Below are 12,768 nucleotides of genomic sequence, written 5' to 3' on the forward strand. Positions count from 1 at the left end.
CATCCTGAGGCCATGAAAGGTGCTATATAACTGCAAGGCTTTCTTATAATTACACTAGAATGTAAGGAGGGCCAACGTGATACATTGCAAGAGATTAAGACTGCGTAGACGCAACTTCCAAAAAGCATGAATTGAACAAAAACAATTATTGCAAAGCTTAAAGATTTATTACACTTTTTATTGCAATGCTTCCAAACAATTAACACATCTGCCAGGACATCAAGGTTTCTTTTATATAATCAATTTTTCCATCATTTGTCTAAACTAATACTAATGTGACAGACACTTTTGACAACCCATTACAAATAATACTTGCATGTTGCTGGCATTTGTTTTTATTTTAGTAACTTCTGTAGGCTCCCACAACTCCCACAAAATTGAAAAGCTACACAAGACACAGATATTATCAAGCTGGAAACATCTCAATTATTCCAACTCTATTTAAATGACACTATCTACTTTGCTGGTTTACAGAATCTGTGGGCGTTGAATATTTTAACAGTATTGCATTATTGGTAGTGTTTTGAAATTGGCACAGGGCTAGCTTCACATATCTTTGTTGAAAATGTTTTACAGTTCAACTGAATACCAGAATGTTACAGCACAGGACCCATATGGTCCATTAAGTTTCTGCGAGCGCTTTCCTCCACTTGAGCTACATGTTCCAATTCCACTCTCCAACTTATTCTTCATCCCCTTTAATAATACTCTTTTTCGAGTAACTATCTATCTTGACTTAAAATTTATGAACTATATGAACAGTGGTTTTTACCAGAGAACTCCACATTCTAGCCATCGTTTGCTGAGAATTATCTTTGTGATTATCTTAATTGTGTGCACTTTTGTTACCATGTTGCCAGCTTGTGTAAACAATCATTATTTATCTTGTTATAATCCTTCATAATCATGAATACATGTATCGTGTGTTTTCTTGACCTTCACAATTCGAGAAGACAAGCCATAACTTCTCAATTCTTCCTTCAAAACAATAACACATGCCATCCTCCTATTTCCCCAAATCCTGGTTGGCATCCTTGTGAATCCACACTGCACCTTTTCCATTGTTCATATATCCTTTCTATTTTGGAGTATCCAAAATCAGATGACCTCAGGGCCAGCCCTAGATGTTCCTCAGCTACACAAGGAAAAGATTTGTGATCCACAGAGCTTGGCAAAAGACAAACTTGTTTTTAAAAATAGGCAGACTATATAAGCTATAGAAGCAGACAGTCCGTACAAGCTATGCTGAATAACCTACAGACATACAGAACCAGCACATGTCTAGTAGTGGAGCAAAGATTTGCAAGCCCACAGCTATCTGCAAGAAAGTCCAAAGAACAGAAGTCCAAACAACAGTTTCTCTCAAATACTCAGACCACTGTGACTTCAGATTCCAGTTCTGTATTAGACTGGTTGGGGAATTGGACTGGAAAAACTTCAATAGTGTGGCTCAGATTCTTCAGTAGTAGTCAACAGTCCATTCCCATACAGACCCTAGTCATCCTGCAAGAATGCCCTGCAGCTGTGGCATTGTAGGTGGGAGGATAGATGAGCTAGATATCTCTCGGGTCGACGACACATCCATTCAATCAACAAGATGGACCATTCAAAGGGCTGAGCTGTTATAACAAGTTGGTGAGCAGCAGCTGACAGCCACTGCAGAATTAGATGTGGTGCCAACAATGGCAGGTCATCTCATTGGAGCTGCCTATGTAAACATTTTATAATGGAATTTCCCTGTATAAACAACTGCTTGAAACAGTTTGTTGATTAAACCAAACAAGTCACTCAAAATGAAAGCAAAATACTGCAGATGCTGGAAATCTGAAATAGAAACAGAAAATGGGGAAATGCTCAGCAGGTCAGGAAGCATATGTGGAGAGAGAAACAGTTAACGTTTCAGATATGTAACCTTTCATCAGAACTGGCAAAAGTGAGAAAAGAATTGGGTTTTAAGAAAGTAAAGTGGGGGTGTTGTTTGGTGGGGAAGAAAACAAAAAGGCAAGGTGTGTGATAGGGCAGAGGCACTGTAATATTTCTGGGGACTTTAATCTTCTTTTCGACTGGGACAATGAAATTGGCAAGAATGGTCTAGAAGACGAGTTGGTAGAATGTTTTTGGACAGTTTCTTGGAGCAGTATATTGTGGAGCCAACTAGGGGTAAAACTATCTTAGATTTAGTATTGTGTAATGAAACAGGGTTAATTAGTAATGTCATAGTAAAAGATCTACTGGGAAATATTGATCATAATACCATTGAATTCCATTTTAAGTTTGAAAGTCACGTACTCCAGTTACAGACAAGAATCTTAAACTTAAACAAAGACAATTACATAGGTATAAGGGGAAATCTGGCTCAGGTAAATAGACTAAAAGATATGGCAGTAACTGAACAGTGGGAAAACTTTAAAGAAACAACTCAATGTTCAACAAAAATACATTCCTTTGAAAAACAAAACCTCAATAAGGAAGACCTATCCGTGGCTCACTCAGGAAGTTAAAGATAGTATTAGATTAAAAGAAGAAGCTTACAATGTTGCAAAAAAGAGTAGCAAGTCTGAGGACTGGGAATGTTTTAGAAACCAGCAAAGGGCCACCAAAAAGTTGTTGATAAAGAAAAAATAGAATGAGAGTAAACTAGCCAGTAATATATAAGAGCTTTTACAGGTATATCAAAAGGAAGAGTAGCAGCTAAAGTAAACGTTGGACCCTTCGAAAGAGACAAGAGAAATTATCCTGGGGAACGAGGAAATGGCAGAGGCATTGAACAAATATTTTGTTTTTGTCTTCACAATAGAAGACACAAGCTGTATAACAGAAACAGATGATAACCTAGGGGCTAAAAAGAGTGAGGAAATAAAGGAAATTAATATCAACAGAGGAAAAGTATTGGAGAAACTTAAGGGACTAAAATCTGACAAATCTCCAGGACCTGATGGCCTGCATCCTAGGATTCTAAAAGAGAGAGTGCAAAGATAGTGGATGCACGAGCTATGATTTTCCAAAATTCCTTAGATTTGGGAATGGTCCCATCAGATTGGAGGTTGGCAAATGTTAGACTACTTTTCAAGAAAGGAGGGAGAAAAAAAGCAGTCAACTACAGGACAGTTGGGAAAATGCTGGAATCTATTATTAAGGATGTCTTAACAATGCACTTAGAAAAGCACAGTTTGATTAGAACCAGTCAACATGGTTTTACTAAAGGGAAATCCTGTTCTTTGAGGATGTAACTAATAGGGTAGGTAAAGGGAGACCAGTTGATATTGTATACCTGTATTCCAAAAGGCATTTGATAAGGTGCCACACAAAAGGTTAATAAGCAAGATATGTTCTCATGGAGTTGGGGGTAATATATTAGCATGGATAGAGGATTGGCTAACGGACAGGGAGCAAAGAGTGGGCATAAACAGGGCATTTTCAAGTTGGCTGGCAGTGAATAGTGGAATGCCGCAAGGATCAGTGCTGGGGCCTCAGCTATTTACAATCTATATTAATGACCTAGATGAAGAGACAGAGAGTAATGTATCTAAGCTTTTTGCTGATACAAAGGTAGGTAGAAAGGTAAGCTGTCGGGAGGACACAGAGAGGCTGCATAGAGATATAGACAGGTTAAGTGAGTGGGCAAAAGATGGCAGATGGAGTAAAATGTAGGGAACTGTGAAGTTGTTCACTTTGGTCCTAAGAATATTTTTTCAAAGGTGTGAAACTTGTAAGTGTTGATGTTCAAAGAGACTTGGGTGTGCTTGTACAAGGAGTGCAGAAAGTTAGCATGCAGGTTCAGCAAGCAATTAGGAAAGCAAATGGCATGTTGGCCTTTATTGCAAGGGGATTGAGTACTAGGATAAGGAAGTCTTGCTACAATTGTATAGGGTTTTGGTGAGACCTCATCTGGAATACTCTGAGCAGTTTTGTTCTCCACATTTAAGAAAGGATATACTTTGCATTGGAGGCGGTGCAGTGAAGGTTCCCTAGATCGGTCCCTGGGATGAGGGGGTTGTCCTAGGATGAAAGGATGAGTAAATTGGAACTATATTCTCTGGAGTTTAGAAGAATGAGAGACGATCTTATTGAAACATACAGGATTCTGAAGGGGCTGGATAGGGTAGACACTGAGATTTTTTCGGCTGGTCGGGGAATCTAAAACACGGGGCACAGTCTCAGGATAAGGGGCCAATCATTTATGACTGAGTTGAGGAGAAATTACTTCACTCAAAGGGTTGTGAATCTTTGGAATTCTCTACCCCAGAGGCTTGTGCATGTTCCATCGTTGAATACATTTGAGGCTGGGATAGACAGATATTGTTATCTCGGGGAATCAAGGGATGTGGCAAGCGGGCAGGAAAGTGGAGTTGAAGCCTAAGTTTAGCCATAATCATGTTGAATGGTGGAGCAGGCTCGATGAGCCATATGGTCTACTCCTGCTCCTATTTCTCATGTTCTAATAACCAAGAACTGAAAAGTTGTTGAATAAATAGTCCAGGATAAAATTTCACATGGGTTTTATTTTGGACTTTGAATAAAAGCAGAATTTAAATACCTGCCATATCTATATCATTGTTCAAAGAGACTTGGGTGTGCTTGTACAAGGAATGCAAGAAGTTAGCATGTAGGTTCAGCAAGCAATTAGGAAGTGGTGGGATTGGTTGGCTGGGGGAGAGATGTAAAAGCTGCCAAAGCTGGGATATTAAACCAGTGAGAAAATGGGAAGCCTGTAACAAGTAACCATCCAAAATTGTTTTCAAAGGAAAAGAATTAAACTATTTTTATATCTATATTTGAGAATAAAACCATGTCTGCATCTTCAACAACAATTTATAGTTATATAGCACCTTTAACTTAATGAAACATCCCAAGGTGCTTTACCGAAACATTATAAAACAAAGTATGAAACTGAGCCACAAAAGGAGATATTGGGTCAGATGACCAAAAGCTTGGTCAAAGGGAATGTCTTGAAGGAGGAAAGCGAGGTAGAGAGGCGGGGAGGTGCAGGGAGGGTATTCCAGAGCTTGAAGCCTAGGCAGCTGAAGGCGCGGCCACCAATGCTGGAGCAATTAAAATTGGGAATGCACAAGAGGCCAGAATTAGAGAAATGCAGATATATTGGAGGGTTGTGAGGCTGGAGGAGATTACAGAGAGAGGGAGAGGCGATGCCATGGAGGAATTTGAAAACAAGGATGCGAATTTTAAAATCGAGCTGTTGCTTGATCAGGAGGCAATGTAGGTCAATGAGCACACGGGTGTTAGGGGAATGGGACTTGGTGCAAGTTAAGACATGGGCAGCAGAGTTTTGGATGACTTCAAGTTTATGGAGAGTAGAATGTGGGAGACCAGCCAGGAGTGCATTGGAATGCCAAGTCTAGAGGTAATGAAGGCATGAATGAGGTTTCAGCGGTAGATGAGCTGAGACAGGGGTGAAGTCAGGCGATGTTACAGAGGTGGAAAAGGGCGGTCTTAGTGATGACATGAATAAGAGATCGGAAGCTCACCTCGGGGTCAAATGTGACACCTACCATTCAAGTCACGTTTTCCTTCCCTTTTTCCATTTTTGTACAGAAAAGAATCAAATCATTCAAGATATTAGACTTATGACTAAACTTGGCCTTCAGAACTTTAAATGTCTTGGGTGCTAGCAAAACTTTAAAAGTAAGTGCAAAAAATGCTGGAATACTGATTTCATTTAATAATCTGTTTTTCTTTCAGTTTTCACCTGGCTGCCACAAAGGGACAAGTGGAATGTTTGGGAGCGATGCTCACTCATGGTGTTGACCTAACTGTACCTGATGGCTCAGGTAAGCAGTTTACTGCTGACCATATACATATGTAATAGAAAACTAAAATATTTTGTTATAAATTATTGGCTTATGTGAAAGCATTTTTGAAACAATAAGAAACTTCATATTTTATAGGCAGAAACTTCCCAGGTGTATGCACAACTCTTTTACTAAATATCGTTTGAATCTCTCCAGTTTAGTTTCCACCTTGCCCACAGTACCAAGATAGTTCTGGCAAAAGTCATTACTGTCCCTCCCTGCCCCCTTTAATCTCGGACATTTGACATAGTTGATCACACTATCTTCTACTGCATGGGGCTGTCTTTGCATGGCTGTCTCAATGTAGCCAACGCAGCTCCAGAAATGTATATTTTTTCCCCAGCGACTATAGGGTCACCTCCAGAGCTGCACCTTTTGACTGCCTTCCTCTTCCTCATCTACATTCTGCATCTAAAAGACATCATCCGTTAGTTCCACATGTATGTTGATAATACCTAGATTTACCATTCCAAGCTAAGCACCCAGTAGACCAAAGCCACTGTTTTTACCCCTGAAAATGGAAATCTGCACCCCTACCTGGCTGCTTGCGACAAAGTGTTCAAAATTATGAAGGCTTTTGTTAGAGTTAGTAAGGAGAAATTGTTTCCATTGGCAGGAGAGTTTGTATCCGGAAGACACAAATGTAAGGTAATTGACAAAAAAAGACAGGTGAGATGAGGATAAAAAGTTTTATCGAGTAAGTTATTGTAGTCTGAAGTGCACAGCCTGAAAAGGTGGTAGAAGCAGATTCATTCGTAACTTTCAAAAGGAAATTTGATATATATTTGAAAAGGAAAAAAATAATGTATGGCTATGGAGGAATGAGGAAGGGAGTGGGATTAATCATAGCTCTTTCTCAAAGCATGATGGTCAAATGATTCTAATGTTTTCATTGTGTTTGACCCAGAGTTCACATACAAACCCCAGGTCCTATCCATTACTGGGATCGTTTACTTTTGCCCCTGTTACCCTCACTGCTGCTGAAACCCTTATGAGTGCCTTTGTTGCCTCTGGACTCAGCTTTTCTGAAGTCCTTCCTGTCTCTGCTTCCCTCCCTTAAATACTTGTGTGATATTTGCAATTTTTCAATCCAAAAGCACAGTTCTTCTACCTACAGAGTTTGGAACACTATGACTAACAGAGCTGGGATTTCCTCATCTATTTCTTTTAATATTCTGGGGTGATTTATTTGTCTCAAGTCCCATTATATGTTCCGTTTTTTTTTGCCGCATGTATTAAATGCTCTAAGTTCCTCCCCTTTACTTATTTTGGTTCCCTTATACCACTGATATTTTGCCGCCGCCTTGCACGGTGATAAAGGATATAAAGTCGTCATTTAACAAGTGTGCCATTTCCTTATCATGCATTATAGTCTTACCAGCATCAGTATCCAGTCAGACCATATTCCCATTAGCACTTTCTTTTAATATATTTATAAAAACCTTTGGTTTTAGCTTTGATACCAGTGTAAGATTTTTTTGTTTAACAGTCCCTGTTTTTGCACCTCATTACTTTCTTTGTGTCACTTTGTTGCTTTTCATAGATTTCCTACTTAGTAGATTCTCACTAAAATAAAAGCAAAATACTGCAGACGCTGGAAATCTAAAATACAAACAAGAAATGCTGGAAATACTCAGCAGGTCTGGCAGCAGCTGTGCAGAGAGAAGCAGAGTTAACGTTTCAGGTCAGAGACCCTTCTTCAGAACTGACAAATATTAGAAATGTAAACGGTTTTAAACAAGTAAAGCGGGGGTGGGGCAAGAGATAACAAAGATGAAGGTGTTAATAGGACAGGGTCACTGCGAATAACTGACCAGAAGGTCATGGAACAAAGGCGAATGGTATGTTAATGGTGTGCTGAAAGTGTTCACCTTTGTTCCATGACCTTCTGGTCAGTTATTCTTTGTGACCCTGTCCTATCAACAACTTCACCTTTGTTATCTCTTGCCCCACCCCCACTTTACTTGCTTAAAACCTTTTGCATTTCTAATATTTGTCAGTTCTGAAGGGTCTCTGAACTGAAATGTTAACTCTGCTTCTCTCTGCACAGATGCTGCCAGACCTGCTGAGTATTTCATGTTTTTATTATTATAGTAGCTTCTCACTTTGTTTTTGCATTCATGTAAGTTTTAGCTTGATACTGTGGGCTGAATTTTACCGGGGTTGTGACGGGGTGGGGGGCCCAGAAAATGCCTCCGGGAGAGAAAGAACAGAGAAGAGGGTAAAAGAGGGGGGGGTGTAGCATTGTTAATCAAGGAAAGTATTACAGCGGCAGAAAGGACGTTTGAGGACTCGTCTACTGAGGTAGTATGGGCCGAGGTTAGAAACAGGAGAGGAGAGGTCACCCTGTTGGGAGTTTTCTATAGACCTCCGAATAGTTCCAGAGATGTAGAGGAAAGGATAGCGAAGATGATTCTCGACAGGAGCGAGAGTAACAGGGTAGTGGTTATGGGGGACTTTAACTTTCCAAATATTGACTGGAAATACTATAGTTCGAGTACTTTAGATGGGTCTGTTTTTGTCCAGTGTGTGCAGGAGGGTTTTCTGACACAGTATGTGGACAGGCCAACCAGGGGCGATGCCACATTGGATTTGGTACTGGGTAATGAACCCGGCCAGGTGTTCGATTTAGATGTAGGTGAGCACTTTGGCGATAGTGATCACAATTCGGTTAGGTTTACCTTAGCGATGGGCAGGGACAGGTATATACCGCAGGGCAAGAATTATAGCTGGGGGAAAGGAAATTATGACGCGATTAGGCAAGATTTAGGATGTGTAGGATGGGGAAGGAAACTGCAGGGGATGGGCACAAACGAAATGTGGAGCTTATTCAAGGAGCAGCTAATGCGTGTCCTTGATAAGTATGTACATGTCAGGCAGGGAGGAAGTTGTCGAGCGTGGGAGCCGTGGTTTACTCAAGAAGTTGAAGCGCTTGTCAAGAGGAAGAGGGCGGCTTATGTTAGGATGAGACGTGAAGGCTCAGTTAGGGCGCTTGAGAGTTACAAGCTAGCCAGGAAGGATCTAAAGGGAGGGCTAAGAAGAGCAAGGAGAGGACACGAGAAGTCATTGGCGGATAGGATCAAAGAAAACCCTAAGGCTTTCTATAGGTATATCAGGAATAAACGAATGACTAGAGTTAGATTAGGGCCAATCAAGGATAGTAGTGGGAAGTTGTGTGCGGAATCAGAGGAGATAGGGGAAGCGTTAAATGAATATTTTTCGTCAGTATTTACAGTAGAAAAAGAAAATGTTGCCGAGGAGATTACTGAGATACAGCCTACTCGGCTAGATGGGATTGAGATTCACAAGGAGGAGGTGTTAGCAATTTTGGAAAGAGTGAAAATAGATAAGTCCCCCGGGCCAGATGGGATTTATCCTAGGATTCTCTGGGAAGCCAGGGAGGAGATTGCAGAGCCGTTGTTGTTGATCTTTAAGTCGTCATTGTCGACAGGAGTAGTGCCGGAGGACTGGAGGATAGCAAATGTTGTCCCCTTGTTCAAGAAGGGGAGTAGAGACAGCCCTGGTAATTATAGACCTGTGAGCCTTACTTCGGTTGTGGGTAAAATGTTGGAAAAGGTTATAAGAGACAGGATTTATAATCATCTTGAAAAGAATAAGTTCATTTGCGATAGTCAGCACGGTTTTGTGAAAGGTAGGTCGTGCCTCACAAACCTTATTGAGTTTTTCGAGAAGGTGACCAAACAGGTGGATGAGGGTAAAGCCGTGGATGTGGTGTATATGGATTTCAGTAAGGCGTTTGATAAGGTTCCCCACGGTAGGCTATTGCAGAAAATACGGAAGTATGGGGTTGAAGGTGATTTAGAGCTTTGGATCAGAAATTGGCTAGCTGAAAGAAGACAGAGGGTGGTGGTTGATGGCAAATGTTCATCCTGGAGTTTAGTTACAAGTGGTGTACCGCAAGGTTCTGTTTTGGGGCCACTGCTGTTTGTCATTTTTATAAACGACCTGGATGAGGGTGTAGAAGGGTGGGTTAGTAAATTTGTGGATGACACGAAGGTCGGTGGAGTTGTGGATAGTGTCGAAGGGTGTTGTAGGGTACAGAGGGACATAGATAGGCTGCAGAGCTGGGCTGAGAGATGGCAAATGGAGTTTAATGCGGAGAAGTGTGAGGTGATTCACTTTGGAAGGAGTAACAGCAATGCAGAGTACTGGGCTAATGGGAAGATTCTTGGTAGTGTAGATGAGCAGAGAGATCTTGGTATCCAGGTACATAAATCCCTGAAAGTTGCTACCCAGGTTAATAGGGCTGTTAAGAAGGCATATGGTGTGTTAGCTTTTATTAGTAGGGGGATCGAGTTTCGGAGCCACGGGGTCATGATGCAGCTGTACAAAACTCTGGTGAGGCCGCACCTGGAGTATTGCGTGCAGTTCTGGTCACCGCATTATAGGAAGGATGTCGAAGCTTTGGAAAGGGTGCAGAGGAGATTTACTAGATGTTGCCTGGTATGGAAGGAAGGTCTTATGAGGAAAGGCTGAGGGACTTGGGGTTGTTTTCGTTAGAGAGAAGGAGGAGGAGAGGTGACTTAATAGAGACATACAAGATAATCAGAGGGTTCGATAGGGTGGATAGTGAGAGTCTTTTTCCTCGGATGAGGATGGCAAACACGAGGGGACATAGCTTTAAGTTGAGGGGTGAAAGATATAGGACAGATGTCAGAGGTAGTTTCTTTGCGCAGAGAGTAGTAGGGGCGTGGAACGCCCTGCCTGCAACAGTAGTAGACTCGCCAACTTTAAGGGCATTTAAGTGGTCATTGGATAGACATATGGATGTAAATGGAATAGTGTAGGTCAGATGATCGGCGCAACATCGAGGGCCGAAGGGCCTGTACTGCGCTGTAATATTCTAATTCTAATTCTAATTCAATGCTGGGAAGGGCCTGCCCCATATTACTGGCAGCGGCGAGGCCACGTGGCAGATGGGGCTGAAAGTTAAATATTCTAATGGATGCTAATGACGGAATAAATACTTACCTCGTCACGCCCAGCTGTCCCATTCCCATGTTATGGTCGGTGGCTGGCACTCCTGCGCCGTCCAATCCCCGACCAGTGAAGCACGGCGGAACACTGCTGGGGAGGGGGGAGGAGATAGGTTTTCAGGGCGAGTTGCGGGGGTTGGGGGTGGAGCATGGTAAACTATTGCAATTGGTGGGAAGGGGTTGACGGTGAAAATGAATAAAGTTTGGTGGGGGGTGAGGTCGGGATTGCAAGGTAAGCTGTTTGTTGGTGGGGAGAGGACAATTATAATATTGTTTAGTCAGGGGGTGGGAGAGGGGCTTGATTGTTTCATTAAATTTATATCTTTAAAAATTCGAGTGCAATGGAAGGGCTTGAAGCCCTTTAAAAAGGGCGCCTGTGCAGTTATGCTGTTGCCGGGGACAGAGCGCCCGCCCCCTCCATGTCATTGGGGGGGTGGGAATGCAGTCAACCCCATCCATGTAAATGAGCCGCCACTCAAAATATCGCGGCGGCTCTACGGAGTAAATCTTGCGCGTGCACCCTGCTCAGTGGTGAGGTGGTAAAATGCGGTCCGATATCTTAACTCATTTGTTGACCATGATTACTTAGCTACACAAGTGAAGCCTTTGCTTTTAAGGGTTCAGCTCAATTTACTGTATCAATTCATTTCTCATCCCTTCAAAGTTTGCCTTAAGTTTGAAATCTTGTTTTGTGACTTTGCTGTCTCTTTCTCAAAGCTAATATGAAATTCAATTATAGTATGAGCACTGTTTTGCTATATGTTCCTCTGCAGTCAGATTGTTAACTATCTCCCTAGTTTGCTTTTAGCTTGGTAGCATCCCCTTGTAATTTCTGCCTTTCTCCAGACATAATGGGCTTGATTTCAATGCCCTACTGCCATCAGGAATGTTGGCGGGTGGGGGGAGTGGTGGCGGTGGGCAATGAAGATCAGTGCGGATGAGGTCCGGAATGTTGGCGGGTGGGGGGAGCAGGGCAATGAAGATTGGTACGGATGAGGCCCCGTGCCATTCTCGGCGGCGGTGAGGCGTCCATTCGGCGACGGGACACCCATTTCAATATGTAAATTAATTTACATACCTGATTTATTGAGGGTCCTGTCACATCTTTAATCGCCGCACTGATCTTCATTCAGATGGCAGACATTGCCATGCCTTCGAATACCCGTTCAGGGAAATGTGGCGTGACACCTGTGGGGAGGGGATAGGAGGATTAGTTCTCTGTGTGGGGGTGGGGGGAGCGAGAATGGGGTGACATCGCTGCAGATTGGTTGGGGGTAATGGAAAAGGGTAAACAGTAAAAGTGCCGTATTTTGTGGGGGGGGGGGGGGGGTCAAATTGTTAATAAACAAATTCCGAGTGGAAAAGGGCAGGAATGTTTTGAAATTGGGGTGGGTGGGGTCGGTGCGGGGTGTGGGAATGAATTTAATGAAAATTTAATTTTTTTTTCTTGGTCATTGAACTGACCTGGCCCTTCAATTTTAAAATCTCTGGTAAGGGCTGTAAGCCCTTTAATAATGGCGCCTGTGCATTGGCTCCAGGCGCCATTGCCTGCGACAGTTGGCTCACCCGCACCCTCCACGTGATCACAGGGTCGGGCGCCACAGCCATGCATTTGAAATCCGTGCCGCGGTGCCCGTGCGGGTGGGTTGCATTTTTTTATGTCTGCTGCCAGCCCAATGTATCATCTTGATCAAGAATATAGGTGAGCAGCCTGCCCATAGGAACTCAGCAAGTAATTCCTCAAGGATAACTTTACTTCCCCGAGGGGAAGTGTTTGGCTTCCACTTAGTGCTGTTGTGCATGTCCTACACAGACAGAGACTAATAAGAAAGCACTGGAAACTGCTCAAGAAAAGCGATAATTAGTGAATAACATGAAAGAGAGAATATTTTAGTCACATCATTAGAGCAGAAGGTATACAGAGTCAATTATTGGAAGGAAAGATTGACAGAAAATGTAGG

General features: G+C 42.4%; 1 protein-coding gene across 5 annotated transcripts in view; it reads left to right on the plus strand.

Moving 5' to 3' along the window:
- The window catches only part of rai14 (retinoic acid induced 14), a 325,587-nt gene that overhangs the window by 198,285 nt on the left and 114,534 nt on the right, over window positions 1-12,768 (plus strand). For 4 of the 5 annotated variants that reach the window (XM_068031268.1, XM_068031277.1, XM_068031259.1 and 1 more), the window contains one exon: window positions 5,701-5,789. In XM_068031268.1, the coding sequence (XP_067887369.1) occupies window positions 5,701-5,789 (89 nt within the window). Of the gene's footprint in view, window positions 1-5,700; window positions 5,790-12,768 lie in introns of those variants that run through there. The other variant, XM_068031295.1, reaches the window with a different exon arrangement.

This window comes from Heterodontus francisci, chromosome 1, assembly GCF_036365525.1.
Source record: "Heterodontus francisci isolate sHetFra1 chromosome 1, sHetFra1.hap1, whole genome shotgun sequence".
Taxonomy (NCBI): domain Eukaryota; kingdom Metazoa; phylum Chordata; class Chondrichthyes; order Heterodontiformes; family Heterodontidae; genus Heterodontus; species Heterodontus francisci.